General features: G+C 44.5%; 1 protein-coding gene across 1 annotated transcript in view; it reads right to left on the bottom strand.

Annotated features, from left to right (window-relative positions):
- Positions 1-124: 124 nt before the first annotated feature.
- The window catches only part of SMAD9 (SMAD family member 9), a 44,098-nt gene continuing 18,070 nt past the window's right edge, over positions 125-26,152 (bottom strand). Inside the window, exons 3-7 of the mRNA XM_065652643.1 lie at positions 22,397-22,654; positions 19,411-19,548; positions 17,446-17,667; positions 11,990-12,246; positions 125-7,679 (exon numbers count right to left, since the gene is read on the bottom strand). Of these exons, the coding sequence (XP_065508715.1) occupies positions 7,536-7,679; positions 11,990-12,246; positions 17,446-17,667; positions 19,411-19,548; positions 22,397-22,654 (1,019 nt within the window). The 3' untranslated portion in view covers positions 125-7,535. The remainder of the gene's footprint in view (positions 7,680-11,989; positions 12,247-17,445; positions 17,668-19,410; positions 19,549-22,396; positions 22,655-26,152) is intronic.

The raw sequence follows: 26,152 nt of genomic DNA, 5'->3' as shown, positions 1-26,152 counted from the left end.
AAAGACTTTTTAAATGCTCAGGTTCCCAAAGTCACTGGTGATCAGACTGGAACCCGCAGATTTCCAAGGCCAATCTCTTTTCAAAGAGAAAAATTGGAGACACCGAGTTCTTAAATCAGAAATATCTTTATTAACAGTAAAACACAAGACGTGAATAATCCCTTTTACAATAGAATAGTTCCAGCCAAAGAAAATGGGGTGTGTTAAAAAGTGTATTGTTCAAATGTCAGAGTAAATATATTGACTTCAGAATGCCTCAAATCAACTGCAGCAGGAGGAATGCTTGTGAAAATGTCCACTTGATTAGCAGTTGTTACATGTTTCTTGACAGGGCATGGGATAGAGTACTCTGGGGCTGATCAGAGGTCTCAGAGCTGCCCTGATCTCAGGCTTCTGACTATATCTGAGATTTTTCATTTCAAGAGGCAAGAGTCCAAGTAGCATTCTTTATACAGTGATGTACACTGTTTTACAGAACATCATTGTGAATAATACTTTCTTCTGGATGTTTTGCCTTGATTCTGACAGAACAGAGAGGGCAGAATGGTTCATAGACAGAAGTGACACAATTAAAGCTATGTATGATTCATGGTTCTTTTCTGCACCAGATTGTGGTAGCTGATACTTCACACAAAATGCTATACCTTGCTCAAATCCACTGTTTCAGCCCCTTGACTGCACAGAACTTTGCAACCTTTTGGCTTCAGAGTTCCACACAAAAAGGCCTGTTTCTTCACTTTCTTGTCTCACTTCTTAGCCCAATTTACATCACAGAGGTGATACTGAAATGAGGGATTCAATTGCTAACACTGAATTATCTGCAGAAAGTACGCTGTGGTACATTTAACTCGTACTTAGAATGTATTATAAATAATTAAAGACTCAATTGCTTGAGTAAGTGAAGAAAATTTATCTGAATGTGCGTTATCTCTGCTCATCAATGTGTTTGTTCCCTTGCTCTCTTGCAAAGCAGCTCATGGACATAACTGTGAATTAATAAGATGTAACACACATTTCAGCATCAAAAAAACACTTTGAAACATGATGTGCTGACTACTGTGAAAATGCAAGGGGACGGTTTGCTGATGAGGTCTGTATTTAAAATTATTAACTGGTTGGTCTATTTCTTCCTATGCTATTAATATGCAATATTATTTGAAGACTAACATGTAATATAAAATAGCAGCATCCATGGATAATAAAAACACTATAACTGAAGATCTAAAAACTGTTCACAATTAGCTGCAAATGTTCACATTGGCTATCATGGAAGAGTAGCTGACTCTGGAGGACGTAGTGGTTATGTCTGCCTTGCAGAAGAGACATGGCCTGTGAATTAGATTCATGGTCTGTACAGGCACCAAGTTCACAAATGTGGCCCAGGTGCAAGCAGAGGTGCCTTCACCTCCCTGGCAGGGACGTGTGCCATCAGTGTGGCAGTGTTATATTGTAAGGCATGCCCGGGCAACTGTTTGGAAAGCCCTGGGGTGAACAGGTAACAGGCTTCTGGCTGCTCCTGACCACTCTGGAGCTTTCCATTAGTAGACAATCAGTACAAACTGTTACATACTGATGCACGACCTGCAGAAGTGTCTGTGCCAGAGACACAAAGTGCTTTCTCTCTGCTGAACAAAGACTCAATGCCCACTCAAGCCTTCTGTACCTTGCAGAAAGGTCCTCCCAGAGCTGCCATTAGGAAGAAGCCCTGTTTCAGTGACTGCAATGGAGCCTCCAGGGTCAGAAGCTTTTTATTCACAGATCCAAAGTCTCATATCTCTCCGCTGTAAGGTCAGACCAACTCTATCACACCCTTTTTGATGGTGACCTGACCTCTTAGTTGTTCTCAGGGAAGGATGCTTGTCCATTCTTAGTTCCTGTTAAAAATTGTATAGTCAGGAGTCCCTGTGAAGGCTCCCTGCTCATTCCATCTTCCTTTGGGCACTACAGTTTCCTACCTATGCATCAAATGAGTTGTTTGTTGCAATTCCCATCTAGACACTCTGTATAATCCATGTCTTTCCATCATGCAGTTTCTGTTCAGACTGCAGTTTTCCTTGAAGAGCAGACACTGGATGTGCTTATAGTGTCCTTGAATGGGTTCCCCAAAGCTGAACTCATTAGTTCTGCAGCAAGTCAAAGAGTAATCTTGTAAGTGAAGTTCCCAGATGCAACGTGAGCCTACTCCCTGGATCACATGGGACACCATTTGCCCCAGCATACCTAATGGCTTAATTGGGAGGCTGGTGCACCCAGCCATGCTGTGTTTATAGGAAGCACCAGATCAAGGATTGTGGTACTCCAAGCTGCTCCTAAAACAGGTCTTGATGATTAGTTTAGATGTGAATGTAAAAAGCTCTACTGAACACAATGGCTGCCCAAGCACGTACTGCCTTGATACCTCCAGTGATGACCATTGAGCACATCTGGTCCCTCCTCCCCAGTCCCCTCATCCTCTCAAGGCACCCCTGGCTACAGAAACCAACCGTGAACTGTAAGTCCACTAGAAAATCTTCTCAGCCCCTTCAGTGGAGTTTCCGCTCGTGCAGAAGGGCTTGGGTTCAGATGTCCAAGTAACAGCCTGCTCTTTGGGCTTCTCCACAGCAAGGAACTCTTGCCTTTGGCTTGGAGAGCATGTGGGACATGTTAGGTTCAGTACCTGTGTCTGACATAAATCTATATTCTGGGAAGCACTTCTCAACTTCGAAAAATGGTATTTAATTACTTTACCCTATGACTCATTAATCTCCCTTTTATTGTGTTTGGTTTTGGTTTTACTATGGTATGGGGAGCCAGAGAGGTGAACAGTACAGAGGATGTATTGTTTCTTTCTTGTGCTGAGCACCACGTAGCGCTCAAGTATTCCTGAACACTATAGCTGCACCAGAGAAGTCTCTAATGTGCCAAGAAAATTGGCCTTATACTTGAGACCCCTTCAAAGTTACTAAAGTGAATCAAGCTTCTTTATAAATTGTTTCCATCCAGTCAAGAAGCAAACAGCCTCTGCCTGAGCTGCCTCTGTAAATCCAGCTCTTTGTGCAACTCCTCAGTCACTGGTGAGGCTTTCTGGTTCATAGAGCTTATAGGCAAAGGTGAGTGTTCTAAGCCAGGGAGGAACAAGGCCAGATTAGATAAAGTCATAGACAGAAATACCTGATTTTCTCCATCTTAAGCGTTGGGCAGTGGAGGTGATGTTTACAGTGAGAGATGTTTGCAGTGTTGATTTCATACTGAGGAAACACTAATACCTCATAACTCTGTCCTGCACTGAACTCATGCAGATATAGCTGAGGATAAACCTGCTTCATCCTGAAATTCCATCTACTAACAGGGAGCTCCTGTCTGTGGCATCCAGTTATCATTGAACCTCTGCACAGACCCTCAGAATAATGCAAACTGGAAGCGATCTCTGCAGGGCACCAAGTGTGACGCCCTGCTCGAGGCAGGGACCACTCGGAGAAGGCTGCTCAGAGCGGTCGAAGTCTTCACACTATACCTGCTGGAGACATGGAAGGAATTTCCTCAACTCCAGTTGATGTGACTTGGGGCCACAGTTCCCCTTCATGTTGCTGGTACATTATCCTTCAGACTGAGCATGGCAAAACATGAACTACTCATGAGGAGTAAAGATGCTCTGGGAGTAGCCTCTGCTGGGGAGACAAAGCAGGTGCTGCACTTCTGAACGCTCCAGCCATCGCTACCCTGTACCGGATCAGCTGTTACAGCTCACGGTCTTGGGGCCGAGCCGTCAGAGCAGCAGTGCCGCTGAATGGCTCCATGCACTCAGTGTGCCAGATCTGCTTCCGTCACCTCTGGATGCAAATGGCACATTAATACTGGTGCTGCTGAAGAACTGGCAGCAATCCAGCACTCGTCATCTCGCGGCTACTTAATAGGAGAAAAAGTGGTCTACGTACCATGATGAACACGCTTTATGTCTCTGCCTGATCAAACTCCCACCGCTGCCTGCTGATGCAGGGTACTTCTCCACAGAAAGAGGGTTTGAATTGTTGACAGCTCAAAAAACATTAAAAAAAAATCTTCCTTTGACTAAGTAGTCTCCTTGTAAGTGGTTTTAAATCTCTCGGGAAGCCTATCTCCAAAGCTTGAGTATTAATGAGTGCATCGAAAGGCTTTAAATTGACTACAGGTTGCTACGTTCATGAAGACCTTTCAGCAGAAAAATATCTCCTTCCAAAATGGGGAGTCATTAGAGTGAGATACAAAGTTACATTGTTGTAAATTATGAGAACCCTGAAATTTTAACTGAGTTCAATTCACATACTAGATAAGCCTGTAAGAGAGACCTTGTTCAAAAAGAAAGGGAAAGAAATGGTTCATTAGCCTTACTTTCTATCACTGCACCTGGGCAGGGGTCATCTTCCTATTTACTTCTTTTCCTCACCCACTGTTACCTTCTCTTCGGAAGGAGCTGCCAGCTGCTGTGTGTTTTCACAGCATCTCATACAGCAGACTAAGTCCCTCGGGACCATCAGAATGGGAAAGAGCTCACACAGTGATAACAGGCTTCCCAAAGGCTAACAACTGAGATGATTGTTGGCTTCGATTGCCCAGGATCAGGTGCTTCGATCCAACTTTCAGCAAATAGTTAAATTTGCTGAAATTGATCCCATCCTAACACAGACATTTTAAATAGGTCAGAAGGATCGTGCTCCAGAAACACCTCTTTACTTACTAGTAAGCGAATATTAAGGTGACTACTTTTAATGAAATGCATGTGTGGACTGCATCAAAGCCAAATCCTATTTGTATGAGGATTACTGTAAAAGTAGACATTCAGGAAAGTAAAAACTGCTCTGAATTTACCAGCTTCCATTTAAACAACACAGACACTTACTGAGCAAGCATCATTACTAGGCTGGGAAAGCCACCACATCTCCCCTAGGGCCCACCTCACCTACTTTTGGACCCAATGTAGCAGTCTACATTTGAGCTAGTGACTCTGAGTTCCCCTTGCACTCAATGGGAAGACATAAGCATGCTCAGAGCACAGTGTATTTCACCTACTTGAAATACCAACCTTGCGATGAAACCACTGATGCCCCAGAAGAACCTGCTGCTCTTCACTGGCCATCCAATTTTCCTCTGCAGCATTGGCAGGAAACTGGGTTTTGGAGCTGCCCAAGAGCTGATGAGCCTCAGAACATCCCCCTTTGCTCTCTGTGAGGAAGATGGCAATGCTGGGAATGTCTAAAAGCAACCCCTAGGCTTCTCTCTATATGAGGAGGAAAGGAGGCTTCAGCTTAAAAGGAGAGGAAGAATCTAGGATAAAGGACAGAGCTAGATCCTGGACAGGAGAGGTGGTTTTCTCTGTCCTTACCTGCTAAGAAAGCAAAGGGATGAGCAACATGAAAAGCAGAGAGAAATTACTATAGAAAGGGTACAACAAATATGCTAAAAAACATGTTACAGTACCTCCATACAGTGACAGTGATGACAGAGGGAGCTGAGGAAAATGTCTTTTTCCAAACTGGTCTCTCTCAAGTCTGCTAACAGTAAATGGCACACCTGGATTTTCTGTGTAACATTATTGGACTTCATTGCTGCAGGAGACTGTAAAGCTTTTCCTACCCCACAGTGACACTGCTCACGTCAAATGGTGACAGAATAGGGTTCTTCACATTTACAAATTTCCTATACAACTTGCTATTACTGCTTGATCTTAACAATAATTTATCCTTCTGTGCCCTACAAATTCTGCAGGCAACCGAAGATACATTCAAATGAAGTAACCCTGCTAGCTCCCTGATTCTTCTGCTCTGTTCATAATTGCCACCCCATAACAGGCATGACACAGCATCTAAAACACATGGAAAGTCCTTCCAGTAAATGGTATTTCCTTTCCATACATGATGTAGCTGAAGATTTCAGGCATCCTCTTCTAATTATGCAGTAAAACATGTAGCACCAGATATTGGATGAGAAGAAAAGAAACATTCTGTAAAACATTTTTTTCCCTCGGGATACTTCTGGTGGGTTCTAAGGAGGAATGAGATTGGAAAAGTTATCACTCTTTCTGACCCTTAAAGCAAAATCATTTTCAGTGGATAGTTATGCCTGGAAAGAAATAATCCTCAACCCTTTCAGCAAGGCAATGTGGACCATCAAAACGTAGTAAGAGTTTCACCTGCCTCCTCAGAAAAGGTTACTGAGTGAACAGCATTTTGTAAGGCTGGCTCTGCGGATGAGAGTACGAGCAATAGGTTTCCCCGCTTACAGAAGGACCACGGACAAGCAGCTTTTTTCTGCACATAGATTCACTCTTGCTTGTTTGTGGCTTACGCTGCCTCACCATCCTCTGCAGATGAGGCAAAAGCCCTGCAAACGATGAAGCCTGTATCTGAGATGCGAAACCATCCATGGGGACGTAGGCAGTGACTGGCAGGGAAGCCCCGGGCGCTGCAGTCAGGTCCTGCGGCCTGGCCCAGCACAGGGGATGGACGCGGCTGGCTCCCACCTCCCACCTCCTCCTCCTTGCATCCTGTGAGCTTCCCGCTCCCAGTACACAGACTATTCCAAGATGAATGATAAATAATTACTCAGTTCTTCAGTGCACACTTCATTTCCCTTTTCTGAATCACAGTTCAAGTCCCTTTTAGACGTACCCTTGATATCAGCACAGTAGTGTTACTACAGACAGTCCTAACTTTAAAACAAACTACATCAATACTGTATAATGGATAGGATTCAATTTACATGCCAGATACATATGCAAGTATGTATGTACTTTGCAAAAAAGTACTGGAAGTTAATTAGTTTTTAAACTTACAGGCATATATTTCAATTTTTTTTTTCTTAGGAGCTTGTTGCTTTTCAGTGCAGCAGTACCGTACGCTGTATGAACAGTATCAGGCTACTCGGATGCATCCAGAATGCTCTGATAAGGCTCCAGTGCTGAACGTGTGCTGAGGGCTCTCTCCTCCTGGGGGAGACAGGGGTGCCCCAGCTCCTCAGAGGATCTGTTAACGTGCTTCGCTGTAGGGAGACAGACTGGAATTGCAGTTTAGTCCTTCGGTTCACTGGATAAAAGTCATCTCTATGCATAAGTCCTGTGCACAACCTAAGGTCCTCTTTTAGACCTGAAATTAGGATGTAAAATGGATATAAATGGTGCAGAGATCTGACTTTGGTTGCCTGCAGAGGGGTGAATTTCACCTACTAGGAACAGCTACAGCCAGGTTTCTGAATCTGCATGGAAGTGCTGAGAATTCGCACTGTTTACTGGCTTGGCTGGGGAATGAAGACGCTCACAGGAACTGTTTCACACTTTTGCAGGAATTTGGCTTATTTTGTATGAGAGAACAGATACGCTATACCTGAATTTCTAAACTTATTGTACTGGCATCAGAATAACTAGGAACCACAAAACGTAGCATGAAAAAAAGAAAGGAGAGTAGACTATGTATAGATATATTTACATCTACATACATCTACATATAGAAGCTTCTGTTCACTGGAAATCCTATAAGCCACTGCCTGCAATAGCATCCATCCTAAGGGAATTCTAGAGATGATTCTTAAGAGACTGAAGAGATGGGGTTATGAGGTGAGCCCATTTGTGTCAGCACCTTATCCAGCCATTGCAATGGTCCATGCAGGTGGATCTCAATCCAGCAGGGTGTGCTTGTAACATCTTGGCGATGATATTCTGCTCCCCAGCCCTACAAAAGCATCAAAGAACCAAAGTGTGAGTTTAAAAAAAAAAAAAAAAAAAAAACAACAAAAAATCACAACTCCAGTGCTGAAAGTCCAACACAACTGCAGGTAGTCCATCACTCAAGTTCCCAAGATTTAATGCTTTGTCCTAGGGATAATTTTCTCTAGAAACTTTGCCCCTTTTTAAAGTCATTGTTATCATAGTTATCAGGGACTCTATAGTATTAAATTAAAAATGCTCAGTCACACTTCCAGGTGCTGGGACCAACTGGCATGGAAAGGCCTGTTTCCAAGCTTGGCTGCCTGAAAACAGCCCGTGGGGAATGGTCCCTGCTGTTCGCACCCCAGAGACGTGCCCAGGGAAGTCTGCCAGCCTGCTGTCTGGCACAGAAGAAAAGCAGGCCAGGCCCCGTCATAACACTTTAGCAGGATCTGGGAATGATCCTGGGCACTCCTTCATTTATGGGTAGAGAAGCATCCTATGAATCTGAGGCTCCAGAAGTTCTAAGTATTTATCTGAACCTCTAGAAAGTTCCAGCACAGTTCCTATGTACCATATCTAATCTATGTATAGACATTTTCCACAGGTTTTCTATCCTTGAACACGACTTCTTTTCCCACAGGAGATCCCGGCTGTTTGCTGTAGAAAGTCCTGCAGTAATTTCTCCATCTCCTTTGGGGGTATAAGGGATATGGAGCGTCTGACAGAAGATGTGGATGTGGTGCTGGCAGGGAAATAAAGGGAACCAGAAGTCCCCACACCTCGAGCGGGCACAGCGGCTGCTTGTGAAGCAGCCAGCCTGATTTCACAGCAACACCAGACATCCAAGTCACAGCCCAAAGTCTCGCAGCTCCTCAGCTGTCTCACTGCCAAACATGAACTTGGATTTCCACAGGCCAACGTGCAAAATGCGATCCCACTGCAGGACAAGGCTTTTCATTTGTGGGCGGCTGATCAGAGAAGCTGAGCCTTACCTATTCTTATGCCAGTCAGGCAGGTTAATATTCGTCACGAAAAAAGGACATGGAGGTATATTAAGATAGATGACTGCCAAAGGTACCTAAATTGTAAAGTGCTGAACAACTCAGACAACTGAAGCTGCTAGAACTCACTTCTCTAGACGATCAGCTGCAAAACTAGGATCAACACCAAAACTAGATGCCATAAGTGGTCTGCATAAAATTCATCCCCCAGAAGAGTAAGATATGGAGCCACCAAAGCCCAAAGAGTACTTTTAAACAGGCAGCATTTTTCTGACCTAGGAAGTGCCTGTGTTTGCAGGCACCTCAGATTTATTTTCTGGAAATGTTTGCACAAAATGCCACTCTCTAAATTAGTGCAGTCGGAATTCTGAGTTTGTGAAGTCTGAAGTACTCAGCTGCAGTAAAGATACATGGTCAGAAGGGCAAGCGTCAGAGGAATCAGTGCACATCTACTGACTGGAAGGATGGAAAATCTGGAGGTATAGGAATTGCAGGTTGCAATCACAACTTGTCGGATTTGGAGGAAGCCGACAGTGCAGGTCTGTGGCTGGCCACCTCCCTCTGCTGGCAGCTCCCAAAATCCCAGTGCTGCTGTCTCAGGCTGCCAGCTGGAGCTCCCAGCAGAGGAAAAGCCAGGAGGACAGGACCCCTTGTGCCCCTTGTACATCTCTCTTGGGCCACAGGTAGCCTCTTTCATCCGTGGAGCTGAACTGAACTCGGAGGTGGAGCTCTCTTAACAAGGGAATAAAATGAGAGCAGCTGGCAAAGCTGTGGTGGTGTTTTGTGCGGATGGTGGGAAGGGGGTACCGATACCTCCATGGGAAGAACAGAAATGTGCCTTCCAGCACAGAGGATCAGCTGAGGGGTCCTGCTGCTCCTACCAGCCCTTCCCACCTCCTGTGGGCAACAGCTGTTTCCAGCCCCCAGTCCAGCCATGTCCCAGAGTGCTGAGCTGCCACATCTGCTGGGTCGTCCCCTTAGCCCCAAAACCTGGGGAAACATGGAAGGGCGGGCATGGGGTTCTGACCGTGGCTTGGAGAAACTCTCCATCTCATGCTTCGGCTGTCTCATCTGTGGAGAAGGGACAATGGCCATCCTACTTTGGCTACCAGCAGCGCTCAGGGGATGGAAATGGCTGTCTGCTCTCACTGATGACACACTCACATCTCCCTGAGGGCTGAGCTCCTCCCAGCTGCTCTGTTGGCACACGAAGGGTATCAGAGGTGACAGGACCTTTGCTTCCCTCTGTGCCATGTCCTGCCTCCAGAAGATAATGCAGTTCTGGCAAGTTTCTCGTGTCTTGGTCCCTACCCATCCCTGCCTCCCCAGGTGGTAGCTCAAGCACTGATGAGGCAGGAGGCAGGTTCTCCAGCCCTTTGGCTCCGCTTGCCCTGAGGGCTGTGGGTGACTGAGCAGCACCTGGTCACGAATCACGGGAGAAGCCATAGGCCTGCCCTGCACCTGCGGGCTCCTGGTGTGTGGCTCTGACAGACAACAAGCTTCTCCCTGCATTGCATACCCAACACCCAGAGGCATTCCGGTCCCCAGACTGAACACAACAGGGCTCACACCTTGGGAGAGAAATAATTTGAGACAACTGAGTACAGGAAAGGGTTTTTACAGGCCAGGCAGGAAGAACCTACATGAGATTTGCATAGCCATTTTCCAGAGGTCATGGGAAAGGGTTCAAAATAACTCCTTGCACTGGTCTTCTGGTGCCTGAGGCACTATAGTGGCTGCTATTGTTTCAACAAAGCAAGGTGATAATATGGCAGCAGCGTTATTTAGTGCATCAACACCACCATTTCTGCTGCCGTGCTGGGCAAGGAGGCAGATAACACATCAAAGAGACTGCCCCTGTGTTGCTGAGATAATGAAAATATTGCGTAACTGGCTACACTGCCTTTACAAACAACGTGCCCATTCATGTCTTCCATTAACAAAAATATTGTTTGTTGGGTTTCTGGCTTTCTTTTTTTCCCTTAATGCTTGCGTGTGAACAAGATGTCAGTTCCTTCCCAAGAAAAAAGCAACAGCGTGGTCACGGGTAGAGTTTGGCTTGGACTCTTGGGAAAAGTTACAAGGCACCCTTAATGCTCTCGGAGAGTTAAGGAGGAGGGTCCCCAAGGATGGCTGGAAAGAGTCAGAAGCAGAAAGCTGTGTGGGACTCAACTCATCTGCTTTGCAGAACATAAGAGAACTGGGCTCGAGCCTCAGGCAGTTTTGTAGTATCTTATATGTGAATTCAATCAGCTTGATTCAGTCATTTGTGTAGAACCAAATCTGCAAAACAAAGGGACATACTCAAGCCGCTTGCTATGGTACCTAGCAGGACCAACTTGCTTCTAATGGGGCAACTTCTCTAGTTTGCAGGCTTAACATTCTGCCAGCTCTCCCCAGCAGCACTATGGGAAAGTCAGTCTAGTGCATCTGTAAACAGTCTCGAAATACTCACAATTCTCTGGGGTTTAGATGCTACAATAGGCACCTAAGTAAATCCTAAGTGCTAAAAGCAGTCAAGAGATATTCTGGTGAGAAGGCCATTCAGAAGATTTAAGAAACTCCACAAAGACTAGTAGATCTCACACAGAGCAGTTAGACTGCAAAGTTCAGATATAAAAGACATGGAAACAGTAATGGATTTGGTGGCCTCCTGTCTCTTCCAAATAACAGAGGGAAGGTCAGACGTTCTTTTGGATTTTGTATTCTGCTTACAAGAAGCCCTTCTGGCAGTGTGGCTGGCCAGAGTGAATGTCACCAGAAATTAAGACAGTCTCTTGCCAGAGATCAGACAGGTGGCAAACGACAGTTCCCAGGAAGCACAATGGGAGCTGAAGGAGGACTCAGTGAGACCATACATACCAGTCTATAGTAATGCTGAGAATGTAAATTAGTCTAGAGACACAAGGACATTCTTTTCAGATCTATGGCTCTACCAAGCTCTATTGCAAACCAGCAATGACAGGACAGATCACAAATGCCTAAGATATGTGCTACAACATTTACATGTTGCTAAGCCCCTCTAATTTGAGCTCTTCATGCAATCAATGCAGGAACATCATTCAGTCTCTGCTTATTTTGGACAAAATCCTATGGAATACCTAATTTTTGGAATCCAGTACATTTCCAGGTGGACCATAAAAGCTACTGATTTTAAGCACCTAGAAGCTTAAGGCAATACTGGAAAACGGGCAGTCTGAATTGCTATTTGTGACTTGGGTGTCTAAATCCCCACTTGGGAACGATTTGATAGAGTCCAGTTTTGCACCAAAGCTAGCAAATGATGGGATTTGCCTTTGAAGAAATGCAAGAGAAAAGAAAGAATCCTTACTTTAACAAAGCTCATTCGAATCGTGCACATCTTGGTCAGCTCATACACCACTTCAAAACCATGATTGACTGACTGGGCAAGCAGCTGGGCGAAGAGCTGGTTGTTGAAGATCTTGAGGCTGCAGCCGCTGGGGATCTTGCAGACGGTGGCTGGGTGGAAACCGTGCTGATAGTTACAGTTGCGGCTTTGCACAAAAATACTGCTGTCACTGACACATTCAGCGTAAACTTCCCCACCGACATAGTAAAGATGAACACCTTCGAAGAGAAAAAATAACGTGTATTATTTCTCCATTGTTTGCAACACACTTTATACCACCAATTCTTTAACTATTTTAACTCATGTGGGCATACGAGCTCAGGATCATTCCAGGCACTCAGTGTCTATATAATGCCTTTTAAAAGACAGTAAACTTTGTGTATATCTGCACAACGGACCCACTAACATTATGAGGAAGTTGTCACAAATGCTTTTTTGAGGTACTGCTATAGGAGAAAAAAGACTTGGCACATGATGTTCTGCCTTGTTTCTCAGTGAAGGCTGGTTTACTTCAACCCAACAGCACAATACTTTATGACACATACACATACATACACACGCTGACATAAATGTCAAACATATGTCAACCATGCACAAAGCATAGATCAAAACTGTCAAAGAACTGACAAAGCTGTTATGCATTATGCATCCAAATCTATTTTCCCTGTTGAGCACATGCACACTGACCAAGACCCACTTCATTGCATGCCATTTTTTTATTACAGGATCCCATCTCATGCAATTCAACCATGGCATGGTTTGTACTTAAAAACAGCTTTTCTGTATTTTGCTTCATCTATCACATCAGAACCATGTATTTGTATTTACATGATGTGACTTACTCATCAGATCCTGTTCAATGTGACCTTTAGCAAGGGAAATTATTGATCTCCTTCTGAACTTTTCAGTGCCAGTGACTTACCAATGCTAACTCTCAAATTTTTACCATGCCTTGGAGAAATGAAGATGGAAGCATTTCTATCCATTCAATACTCTGGTCCCCCCCAGGATGTCTGCTTGCATGAAAATATATCTAAATTGGTGGGAGAGTCTATCTTTGCCCAATTTGGCAACCTTAAAGTTAGGGATCTTGTATAAGCTAAATGTGTAGATGCCTTCTCTAGCTGATAGATGATGAGAGGCACTGTGACCAGATGGTCTTTATAAATGGCTTAGACTCAGGACTTGAGGGATTGCTTAGTAAGTTTGCTGACGACACAAAACTAGGGGGAGCTGTCGACACTCTCCAGGGCAGAGAGGCCGTGCAGAGGGATCTGGACAAATTGGAGAACTGGGCAATCACCAACCACATGAATTTCAACAAGAGTAAGTGCCGGATTTTGCGCCTGGGACACAGCAACCTTGGCTATACATACAGGCTGGGGGACGAGAGGCTGAAGAGCAGCTCCATGGAGAGGGATCTGGGGGTTCTGGTCGACGGCAAGTTGAACATGAGCCAGCAGTGTCCCTGGCAGCCAAGAGGGCAACCGTGTCCTGGGTGCATCCAGCCCAGCATTGCCAGCCGGGCAGGGAGGGGATTGTCCCGCTCTGCTCTGCACTGGTGCGGCCTCACCTGGAGCTCTGGGTGCAGTTCTGGGCGCCACAGGACAAAAAGGATATAAAGCTACTGGAGAGTATCCAGAAGAGGGCTATGAAGTTGGTGAAGGGTTTGGAGGTGAAGCTGTATGAGGAGTAGCTGAAGTCACTTGGTTTGTTCAGCCTGGAGAAGAGGAGACTGAGGGGAGACCTCATGGCGGCTGCAGCTTCCTCACAAGGGGAGGAGGAAGGGCAGGCACCGAAGAGGCTCCCCAGGGAGGTGTCACAGCCCCAAGCCTGACAGTGTTCAAGAGGAGACTGGACAACGCCCTCAGACACATGGTGTGACCTGTGGGGTTGTCCTGTGCAGGGACAGGAGCTGGACTTGATGATCCTTGTGGGTCCCTTCCAACTCAGGACATTCTATGATTCACTCCATCTGCTACAGAGTGCAGGCTCACAGCCAGCTGACACTGTGGAAGCCTGTGCAGGTGCTGAACAGGTCTCTGGTTCCCTGCCCCTGCTGCTTCTTCCCACACCTGCCTGCAGGCTGGCAGCAACGGCTGGGGACTGGGCAGCCATCCAGACTGGGGAACCGAATCAGCTCATAAACTTAAAAACAAGCAAAACAAAACAAAAGGAGATTTATTTGCAGTGGGATCTTCATCAGTGCAAGTGTGACAACAGGGACCCAGACTGCTTAAATGTCAGCATGAAACCACACCCTGAAGGGGGCCAAGTGATCCTGTGAAGATGCCTAGACATTCACCCTTCCCATGGCTAGATCAGGTGAGATGAACCCCTCCCATGGCCCAGAGAGGTAGAAGAACTCAGTTCTTTGTTCTCATAAAAAACATCACTAAATAAAAATAAAATCCATCTGTTCCCAGGTACAGCATTCAAAGCCTTACATACAAATGCACATGTTCACGGAGTCTCAGTGTAATGCCTACCAAGCTAGTGATAACTATGCTTTAATAATGCAGTTGTAATTAGTTTTATACCCATTGTCATACAAAAAAAGACTGGTTACATATTCCCAGTCTGATTCATCATTCTGTGGTCATGACAGCAAGGGACAGCAATACATTCTCAGGATGAAAACAGCGTCTGAACAGAAGTGGGAAAGGCTTGGGGAAAAGCAGGTTGAGTGGGAAAGCAATCAGGGAAAAATATGCTCTCCCATAGACTTCCAGGGTGACTCAGACGGGAACCTTAAAGTCTGTCTTCAAGCCATCACTTGACTTTTACTTCTATGCATCCACAAGATCCCAAATTAGATGTGAGTGGCGGGGGGTGCGGCTCGGAGAACATGCTATATTGCACTGGGAACATGGGTGAGATGACAGCTCCATTAGAGCCATCATCAGCTACAGCACAACTGCACCAAACACTATGGCATGTTGCACCTTGTGACTGCTATTGCTTGACCCATGTCTCCTTTCCCTGCTGTGGAAGACAGACTAAAGGGAAGGACTGAAAACCCAAAGGTCCCAGCTGACCTTGACGGGGTCCATATAACTTCCTGAAATAAAGAGATCGAGTGAGAACACAGGGTAGGGAGAGAAGAATAAGGACATAAATGTTCATCACATTTCAGATCTTCAGGTGTGGATACTGATTTAGGGTGACCACACTTCTGGGTGCTAAGGTGAAGAATTTTAAAGGCTGGAGTTTCAGAGTATATTGAGTAACTCAAATTCTGAAAAAAAATGAATGCTTTCAAAGGCATTGCCCAAAACTGTGTACTGCAATAACAAAAACACCAAAGCCACTTCTGAAAGCAGAGGCTACAATTTGTTTTTTCCCTGTGGACTTTTTAAAAGCAATAAATATAGCAGTAATGAAATTTCAGTGTGTATTTCCATTCTTCTGGTATTCATTCACCAGAGACAAGCACCCTCAAGGAAGCCAAGCAGCTGAATACATATTTGTAGACGATCAAATCCAGGGTCCATATGTTTTAGTGGGATTTCATTGCTCTCTGCAGAAATTGGGCATTCAGCAGTCTCCAAGCATCCACATCTTTTTGACACTCTGAAGTCCCCTTTTTGTCCTTGAAGTCTGACTGCTGAAACACGTCCAATTGCTAGTAGATGTTGCATTGTGTTCTGGATTGTTTTTAGCTTTGATGTGGTATTTCCAGGAAACCATTTCATGCTGATACACTAGATGACAATTCAATCACATATCCTTATCCTACTGAGCTAATCTTGTTTACTCACTCTTTTTTCTCTCCTGTTAACATGTGACAATTGTATCCATTTCAGTAGCTTTCATCTGTCCAGCACACCTTTGAAATACACACTTTCGGAGCTCTGTGCTCTTCTGCAGGCCGGTACTGGTGCCACTTCTACTTCACTTGAACATGTTTTTTTCAAGATTTGCATGAACAGGGAAGAGCAGTAAAATTAAGGATCTCTGATATACTAAGCTCCTCTCTGGGCAACCTGCTCCCTTCCCTTGGGCAGATTCCTAGTGTAAGACTTTAAAGGGCTTTTAATCAATTAAGATAGATCTTGGGATTTGAATGGATGAAGACCATTAGCATTTACCTCATTTTCTTTCTGTTCTGTCTCTTCCTCTTTTCGGGCAGAAAGTCATAGGATGTAACATCGCCAAACAACAGCTTTGACTGGGGTCTTTCGTCATTCTTCCTTTAGGGCTGGGCTCAGCTTTGATCTACACCCCTTTGACAGCTTATGCTGATGGAGAAGCTTTGCTTTATTTTTGGAGTAAGTTAGAACTAGAAGTACAACTCATTGCCACCCCTCGCAACAAAGTGCTATGGCAGACACTTGTAGCATCACACCGGCTTCACACAGCGCATCTGCAACACAAGTGCTTTCCCTTCTGGAGAAAAGTGCAAGAGCTCAGTGCAACATCTCCTGCGCTCACCTTCAGTTTCACTGTTGTTGGAAAAACTGTGCCACATTTGTCTCAGAGCTTCCTCGTATTCAGTCATTCAATGCTAGACTATCAAGAGCCAATTAAAATACTGCTCTAGGCCTGGGAAATGAGGTGAGGTTGACAAGATAATAGGTGTGGAACAATTAGAGTTAATTAGCCCAGTGGGAAATCCATTCCCAGGCAGCTACTGGTGAGAGGCTGGGTTGGCAAGATAATGAGTCTAGACTGGATATACCAGAACGGGCAAAGCTTCATCCGCAGGAAGAAGTGGCTGGTACAGGGCTTCTGACTCACCACCACAAACAACAGTAAGTTCTGGGAGAACACCAGGGCCTACACGGCCCTAGTGAGCTGGGACAGAGTGTGTGTGGCCAGGCGTGTCCAGGTCAGGTCTCCTTGTACTTGTCACCAGTAGCGTATGATCCTGTGTGCACAGGGTATGTGTCCACCAGAAGTGGAGCAGACAAGGAGAACTGCTGGAGGGACAATCCAAAACTTAGTTTTACTGTCGAGAAGTTGGCAAGACAAGGGATCAGACTGTTAGGGGAGAAAAAGCTACAAAGGCAACGCTGGTAGAGTTCTTCAGCTAAATAACTACTAAGTGTTTCATCCATCTCCCTTTGTTATTTGGTAGTAGGAGAACCAGCCCCGAGGCACCAGCAATTATCCTTTTAGTGGCATTTCAATGGCAATATTCCCAGTTGCCAGAAGCTCTAATAAATAAAATGAAAATATATACTGCTAAATTAGAACACACAACTATAAACAACATTTTTCTCTTTGCTGGCCAAGTAAATAGTTTTTCTAAGGAGCAGTCAGAAAAGCATCAGCTGTTTTTCTTCTATTTCAGAAGTAATTTCAGAGCTTTGGTTTTAAGACAAGGACATCTGACAAAACAGCTAGGTTTGTTAATGCAATACACGGTTCTTTCAAGCTCTGAATATTCACAATGAGAAGGGATTTCTTCTTACCTTTTCCTATGTGTCTCCTGGTGTTTTCTATAGTAGAGTTGCGGTTTACATTTGAGAGCAGCCCCAGGCAGAACCTGTTTTTGTTGTTTGAGGGATCTGTAAATCCATCTATAAGGATACTTCGAGAGGAGGCCTGGAAAGTCTCCCCTACCCGGTTGTTGAGTTCATAGTAGGCAACTGAACACCAGTGTTGGGGTTCCTCATAGCAAACAGGCCGAAAGTCTGTAGAAAATAAAATTAATCAGCTGCTCAGGTTTCAGTAATATTTTTTTAAACAATCATTCTCTGTTTCCTTTCCTCCCTTCCTCCCAATCACCACCCCTTGGCTCTTCATCTGAACAGTCACTTATGTCAGGCTTTATCTGAACAGCAGCTTCTGTTTCTTCTTAATTTTATGACTGAAGCCCCAAACATGCAAAGGCCTGATACACCAGCTTAACTCTAAGCCTCTGAGGAGTCCCACTTGTTCTTAAAAGCGATAACTGCACTGCATTAAATGAAGCACATGCTGACATTCCTTGCTGAGCCAGGGCCCAATTTCTACACTGAAAATAGTAAAGGATACATCTGTTCTGCACACCAGCAGAAGCTAGGGATGACAGATGGGCTCAAAGCAAGTCAAAACTGAGCCAGGACTTCAGCCTAATACCAAACTCCGAAGTTCAGAAGTAGTCAATCACTCCCCCCAATTTTCTGCATGCTTTGGGGCCTTCCGCTTCCACGTGGGGCCATAAGCAGAAATGTCAGCGAGGTAATTTCTTTTGGATCTACCCCTTCCCAGGTTTTCTAACTCAGAGAAAGACTCAAAAATGTAACAGAATCTCTGAGCCTCATTCATCCTACAGGAATTAGTGGGAAACCTTATCCTGCCTGCCCACCACAGGCATGTGAGACCTCCTGCCCCCAGAGCACCTCTGTGCATAACCTCTAATAAACTTCCAACTAATATTCACTGAGGCAGTGATCAGGGATCGCAATCTATGGTAAAGAGACTGAAGTATCTTGACAATTTATCTAAAAGCGTTGGTGTCTGATAACTATCTGGCCACTCTGTATAGCCACCTGTAACTAGCAATATTACCCTCATCTTCCTTCTGCTCCAGTTCTGTGCTACATGCATGTTCCTCGCTGTTTCAGAAGGCTGGCATTATTTTTTTTAATGCGCACATGTGTGCACAGTTTTCAGTCCTCATGCCACAAAGGACATCTGTTTAGGACTAGAATATGCTGGACTAAAAGAACAACGGTGGTTTTACCTCTGCAGTAGCAGGAAGCCAAAGGAAAACGCAGCAGAGGGTTCATTTCCCCTTGGGCTTTGAATGGTGGAGGCATCACCTGCCAGTACTAGTCTGGAGATTGCAGACCATGATGGAGGGGTCATGAAGTTGCTTTGAGGGGAGCAAGGAGGATCCCAGACCCTTCTACTTTGACACCCATGCCCTCTCCCACTAAAGCATTCTTACATGAGGACAAAGAGTTTGGCCTTCCGTAAAAATCTCTTTGGACTTCACTAGATTTCCTTTTCTTTTCTAGCCAGCCAGCAATGTAACGTTAACACAAAGACAGGCAGTAAGAAAGGTCCCAACCACAAGGCTTAAAAGCACTTGAAACCCAGAACTGAAGGTGATAAAGAAATCAGTTCTGATATCGATAATGCTCTTGTGTGTTATATTGCCTCACCATCCTTGATTTGATATCTTTGTCTTTACAATGTAGATAACAGTGTTTGCTTTCATTAACAGCTTTCTAACTGTAATAGTCCATGGATGCAAATAAAGTCTAAACCCTGTAACTTCACACATAATTCACTGAATTCTTAAATCAACCTATTCTGCTAGCTAATGGATGCGTCTAGTATGCAGCCTTACTGCAAAACCTGTTATTACACATCACTGAACCTTTTTGTTCAAACAATTTTTTTGCTTAACAGTTTTTATTGGAAGAATAGTACAAATGGTTATTTACTTTCAGATTCTCCATCGGCTGATTTACCTCCATTGGGCAAAGACAGCACTAGTTGACTTTCAGCTATTGCATCCATTGACCGCCCATTGTGGGTTCCTGGAGGTTCTCTTGCATGGTAAGGTGGGGGTGGAGTTTCCACTATTAGAAAAAAGCAAAGAACAAAAAGAAAGAAAAGACACCTAAATCAATACATTGGTAAATTCTCCCCGGCTTTTTCTGGTGGATACTTAACACTACTTCCGCATTGTTTAGCTGGACAAGGGCTAGAAACAGACCACAAATCTGAACCTGACCTCCCTTCAGTCTCCAGGTTAAGCTCATTACATGTTCAGGGAGGACGGGAAGGAAGGGCTGTCATGTTGGACATGCTGCACTTGAAAGAAAGAGGGACAGTCAGAACCACCTCAGGCCTAGCCCGGTGTCCAGTCAAGCTCTCTGTTAATACCAGTTTTTACCCTAAGAAAGTAACACAGTTTGATCCTTCCATTCCAGACTTCCCTTGCAAATCTAAAGCTTGAAGAAGATCATCTAAGAGCAGAAGCTAACTTTAACTGATCCTCCAGGAAAAACCTGTCTTTCTTCATAGGCTACAAAAAAAGCCTATGGAAAGCCTTTATACTCTAAAGTCAGAGTTGGCAAAACTCCCTCCAGATTTGCTCTTTTCACCTCTGTCCTACAAGGGAAGGCTGGCCCTCCTCTGGTTTGTTCAGTTTCCCATCAAAGAGCAATGGATGTGGTGAAAAAATATGGAGAAAAAGTATCAACTCACAACCTGCCCCACTCCTGATTTGTTTCATTCATGGCACAGTAAGCTAGAAAACAGAAGGTGACTCTATAGTGGGGATTCTCAAGAAAGACAGGAGGTTTCAGAAAGACAAAGAAAAAAGGACCTCATTTTCATATCAGAAAATGTTGCCATTCACTGCATAAGCACTAAAAGCAGGTAGTTCTATTCAATTGAACAGAAACTCAGTAGACTTATGTGTAAATTATAGCCATATACAAGCTTGCAGGATTAGGGGTCTCTTTAAGAAGACCAGGGTTTAACTTGGCTCCAGCTTGAAATTTCCTCTTGTGTTCGGGTCTGTTGGCTGGTCCTCAAAACAGAGTAACTTCATCCAGAGTGGATAAATGTGGACTGTCTCATAAGACAATCACTGAATCTTCCAAGTAAGTACTGCACAGGAATGTTATTCTATTTAAGCATTGTTCAGGATTTAGGAATTTCATATAATATATTATATTTTTAATATATAGATGACATAACCCTCCCACAGAAAATGCAAAAAGCTAGAATAGCATAACAAGATCAAGAAAGAGTGGAAGAGAATACAAGTCACAGAAAGGACTATAATGTGGTTGTATAGGTATTTTTGATGTCTATCATAAGCTCTCCTTATACCCACTAAGAAAAAACAGGGACCTGCAGACACAGGGCACCACAGCTACTTCAGACATATACCTTAAGATGCAATGAATCTTTTTGTAGGAGTGCCTGCTTTTCTCCACTGATTACACAGAGAGTACAGACAATTGCATGAGATGTAAAAATTTGCATTGTTGACATCTATATTTGATCACACCAATCCCACTCAAGGTTCTTGATGTAACTCCAGTTTGCTTTAGATAGTCTTCCATCCCCGATTGTTACGCAGGCAAATTATGCTTATCAGCATGCCGTGTGGTGTGACATACTGAAGCTCAGGTTGAGCCACTTCCATTTTTAAGTAGCTTTGCAAGGTTTCAGCTTCAGTTAAATGCACGAGCCAGAGTCATTACATAGTTGAAATGGGCCTGATTTACCTGTCAGGACCAGCTCCACTGAATCCAGCTTGGTTACACAGAGGTGAAAGAAAAAGATGGGAGAAGACAAACAAGTCCTACTACTTGCTGAAATGTTTCTATGTTGCTAAATATTATTTAATCTGAAGTACAGATCTAGAAAAGGAATAAATGAAGGCCCATTCAATGAATGGAGAGGGAAGAAAAAATATCACATTGTGTTGAAAGTGTCCAGCTTAAAAGGAAGTTCAAATACTACAAATACCTTGTAAAAATGAACACCTTTCTTGCACTTAAAATCAAAACAGGCATGTCATTAAGGACATGAATTTAAATACTTGGTAGTTGAGACATTAAAACATTAAGCTACAAGATTCTAACCTGAATTCATCTTTGTGAAAAAGATCATTGAAACTATTTGAGAGTTACAACAAAGTGCAGAAGAGAATGTGAACCATGGTTTGATATTAAAGCCAGCTCTTAGCTGTGTTGCTTGACACCTTCTTAGTATATTTAACAGCAAAAGCATAGTTATATTCTCAGGTAATTAGAACACTACTAAGTAAGGAGTTCACAAGGCAAGCCATCTGAGTGACATAACTCTGCCGACCTCTGAACTGTGGAGCTGATGAAACATGTTCCAAAGCCATAGGAATTTGCCTGGTGGCTTCACCAAGTGTTGGGCCAGATGGTTAAACATCTTCGTTTCCTGAAGTTTATACAGTCAGTGGGATCACCATACATTAAAAAATATTTCTGTGTACCAGTCTTCCTATTTTATCCTGTCTCTCGATGGGGTTTCTAAAGGTCCCTACTCTGACCATCTCAGTCAGGGGTGCCTTAGGTCTTGCAAGTGCTCTTTTCTGTGGACAGTATCAGAAGCTTGGATGGGCAGCTTCAGGCAGAAGGCGGCCAGGCACACCTGCTCCACTCTTCAACTTTCCCCTTACAGTAAGCATGAAATCTCATCCAGGCACTTCTAGGAGTGGGATGACTACAATTCTTAGTCACTTGAGCATCCGTCAAAAGGAGTGGGAGTCAATACTAAAAGACAGTCGCAAGAAATCACATTCCAAATCCATCCTGTCCAACAGTTCAATCTGTAGCTACAGGCTTGGGGGAGCACACAGAATTGGCACCTGACCCCAGGCCCTGGCAAGAACCTTGACTGCCTCAGTCGGGATGTCTGAAAGCTCATTCTTACCCGTGAGCTGATAGGGACTTCCTGGTCCAGAAGAGCTCCCTGGGGAGTTGGGGTAGCTGATGCTGTTAGGCGACTGGGAGAACATGTGGCTGGGTGATGATGGAAAAGGGGTGCATGGAGGATGCTGGAAAGACTCAGGATATGTGGCATTGTGCGGCATCAGTGGCTCGCTGTGCAGAGAAGTGTTTCGGAACTTGGCAAGGAGGCTGAGGTGAGGGTTGAACTCGCTGTGTCTTGGAACGAGTACAGGAGGTAGGACTGAAAATAAGAACAAGAAAAGAATCTGGTTAAAACTGCACTCTTGAAAGTTTATCTCCTCGTAAGTTAAAAAGAAGCATATTCCATGCTGCCCAAATATTGCTGTCTATATACAAGTCATTGAAGGGAAATAAACCTGTCCAAAAACAAGAATCAAAGGCTGATTCTTGGACCTTTTTTTTCCCATATTTGCAGCCAGTTGCAGCAATTCCATGTGCAAAATATGGACTCATTTCTGACTTGAGCAAGGCATCAAAAAATTCACAGGTACGGCATGTGCACACAGCCCTCATACAGAAATGCAAATGGCACATTTCTCCCTCTCAAAATTACCTCTTCCTTCCTGTAAGACTGAACATGTCAGGAGTTTGCTAAATATTATCACTAGGATTCGCCAAAACCACAACTAAGTTTAATAACAATTAATAGTGCTTTGCAACGCACTGCCTATTTTACTACTAGTGTTTTACAGATGGGCAAAAGGAAGCACAGACCTGAAGCCAAACACCATATTTAAAAGGTTTTCAGGTACTTGAAAATGCTGCCAGCCAGATCTTTAAAAGGAAATGTAAATGGCAATTCAAATATTGTGGCAATATTAATTTAGCTCTTGCAATACTGTTAGAAAAGATGTGGCATGAGGAGGCAAATGACAATGGTTAGTAGTTAAGACATGAAAAACGCAGGTCAGAAAACTGAAATCCAAATCAATCCCTGTAAAAATTGGTCTAATAGAAGATGTTGCTTCTCTTCACTGACATCTCATACTGTCAGTGCTGTTAACAGCACTGCTGCATTGAGAAACCTAAAGTTGACCCAAATTATTTTGGATCCTGACATATCAGGAGTGAGAGCAGAATTGGAGTCAAAAGACTTCAGAAAATCCAACTAGTTTGTTACTTATGAAGATACAGTCTCTAGGCTGGAACACAAAGAGGCTTGCTAAATAGTTCTGAATATGGGACTTCAGCTTGAGGTTTTAACTGGGCTCCCCATAGTCTTTGTGGGGAGAACAGCACCCACAATGGGCAATTCATGTACTCCAAGATTTCTCTGTTAGTTACCAGTTCACATAGTGTCTAATTATCTCAGTTAAGGCCATAAACACAGGTAGGGAGAAAAAATCCCCAGTTGCTATTGTGCAGATCTAAAAGCCACCAGAGAAGATAAGGAGGCAATCTGAGTTACTGTGACAAAGATGAATTGTCCCAACACTGGGAACAATTCAGCAGGCTTGTATTTATTGACCTAGTGTCCAGGCTCCTCTGGCCTAAAACCCAGCAGCACATAATCTTTCAGTCTGCCCTTACTAGCTTACAGAAACAAACAGCAATGTGTGCTCTCAGTTATAAATGCTGACAGTAATATATGGTTTGAACGTGTTTTAACATATTGTTTGGGCCCAAAAGCTCTGTCAAGGTAAGGCACATTCTTTTTAGGTAGGCTGGCTAACAGTTTAATTACAACTCACTCTCATTTATCCAGTATAATGACAGAGTGGAACAACTGCTATAAACCAAATAATATACAGATAATGCAAAACATGTGCATGAGAAGAGGCTGTAGGAACACTCTCCTTGGAGTGCACCCTCAGTGCACATGCATTGTGCAGAGCTGGGTCAGTTTGCAGGCAGGAGGAGGAGGAGGACCAGTGCCTGGTACCAATGGCAGGTTTACAGCTTCTGGCTTGACGTGGCACTGTGCTGCAGCTGGGACAGGGTTAAACCACGCTCCTGCCCACCCACAGGCACATACCACTTGGGAATTTGCCGGTCACTCATGAACTGAAGAGCTGAGCCCTAAAAACACACAAAAGATTGGACTGATGATGAGAGTTCATTGCAGAAGTTATCTTCTTACCTGCCTGGAAACAAAAGCACTGGGATACCCGTTAGAGATTATATGTAGATCCTTCTCTGGTCCAACACATTTCTAATTAGCTTCTGGCCAGTACGAGGATGGTGCTCTGGAGACTTTCTTTTCTTCTGCCTCTGATATGCCCTTTTCTGTGGGATGAAGATTTTGTTGCCACTCTCTTAAGTCCTTCAGTAGGGAAAGGTATTTCAGCTTCTTTACTGCTTCTTTAGCTTTTTGGATTTCCTAGACTCTCCAGGTAGGACCCGTAGAGGCAATACAGGTTTTCACATCTGAGATGCATTGCTCAGTCACCTATGGATCTCTTCATAGCCAGCAGAGACAAATAGACTCTCTCACTGCTCTGTATTGGGACAAGACCAGTACCACCACTGCAGACATGGTTTTGGTGAGCTGGATCCCTCCCACCCCATGTTCCTGTGAGCAGCTCCAGACTGCGAGCTGCTGCTGCTTGTGGAGTTTTCCTCTGCTGCTCCATCAAACTGGTACAACGCTTTCCAGGTCTGCTGCTGCCCAGCCAGCTCTGACCATCAGCCTTAAAAAATGGGGAACTGGTGATCCCTTTGCACTCAGCAGAAGCGCTGAGCAAGGGACATCTGTGCTACAGCAACGCTGCGGGTACCACCGCTGAGGAAGCAGCTTTCTTCAACCCTGTGAGAGCTCAACGCAACTCCTTCTCTAAATGAAAGCTGAGAATCTGGGTGTGTGAACAGCACTTGCCGGGGAAAGTCTTTGACTTGCCCTGAATGACTCAGCATGAGGAGTTTTCAAGCCCTGAACTCCTTCCCAGCTCTGACCAGGGTACTCTTAATTTCTGCTCTGCTGTACAATTTTTGCCACCTCACTCAATCTTTCCACTGACTGCTCTGTGGCTGCCCAGAGGGCTAAAGCCTCTGTGGTGGTGAGGAATTCAGAGATTTTCTTGTTTGTGGCTGGAAGCTCCCCAGAGGGCCTTGTTGTCCTTGTCCTTTTGGTAACAGTTGCCGGCCTCCAGGCCTCAGCCACTCTGAAGGAAGTGTGACCAGAGGCACGGAACACAGTGACTGAGCGCACTGAGACCTGTTTGTCCTCATAACTTGTCTGTGTTGTCTCCACTCAATGGGGTCCTTTTCTTCTACCTGCTATTCTCCACCAAGAACCACGGGTGGATCCTTCCTTCTATGCATGCCCAAGTATTGATCTTTGTTCAACTGAAGACACATATGGTCATGTTCTGAGTCCTCCCACTGCCTTCTCTGCACCAGGCTTTCTCCTGTTCCCTTTACCTGTAACAGTTCTTGCTGGAAACATGGCTGTGCCCAGAGCCTGTGACTTCAGGTGCCAGCAAGCAAACTATCATGTGCCTCACAGTTTAATTCTAGGTACAAAATCCACACTGCAATTTCTCACACATCAGCCCAGCTCTGCAGAGTTTACTACCTTTGGAGACCTACCCTTCAGCGAGATCCATCTGTTCCCTATGCCCATGACCACTCATAAACACCAAACACATGGCCAACAGTAAGATCAGCAGGTGGTCTTCCTACTGGGAGGCTACCACATCTTAGTCCCACTCAGGCTTGATGAAAGCAATCAGTCTAACTCAGAAGTTAATTTAGGCTCCTGCTGTCTACAGCAATGGTG

The sequence above is a fragment of the Caloenas nicobarica genome, chromosome 1 (genome assembly GCF_036013445.1).
Source record: "Caloenas nicobarica isolate bCalNic1 chromosome 1, bCalNic1.hap1, whole genome shotgun sequence".
NCBI lineage: Eukaryota > Metazoa > Chordata > Aves > Columbiformes > Columbidae > Caloenas > Caloenas nicobarica.
The sequence above is the reverse complement of the archived record's forward strand: the minus strand, read 5'-3'. Positions and strand labels throughout refer to the sequence as shown.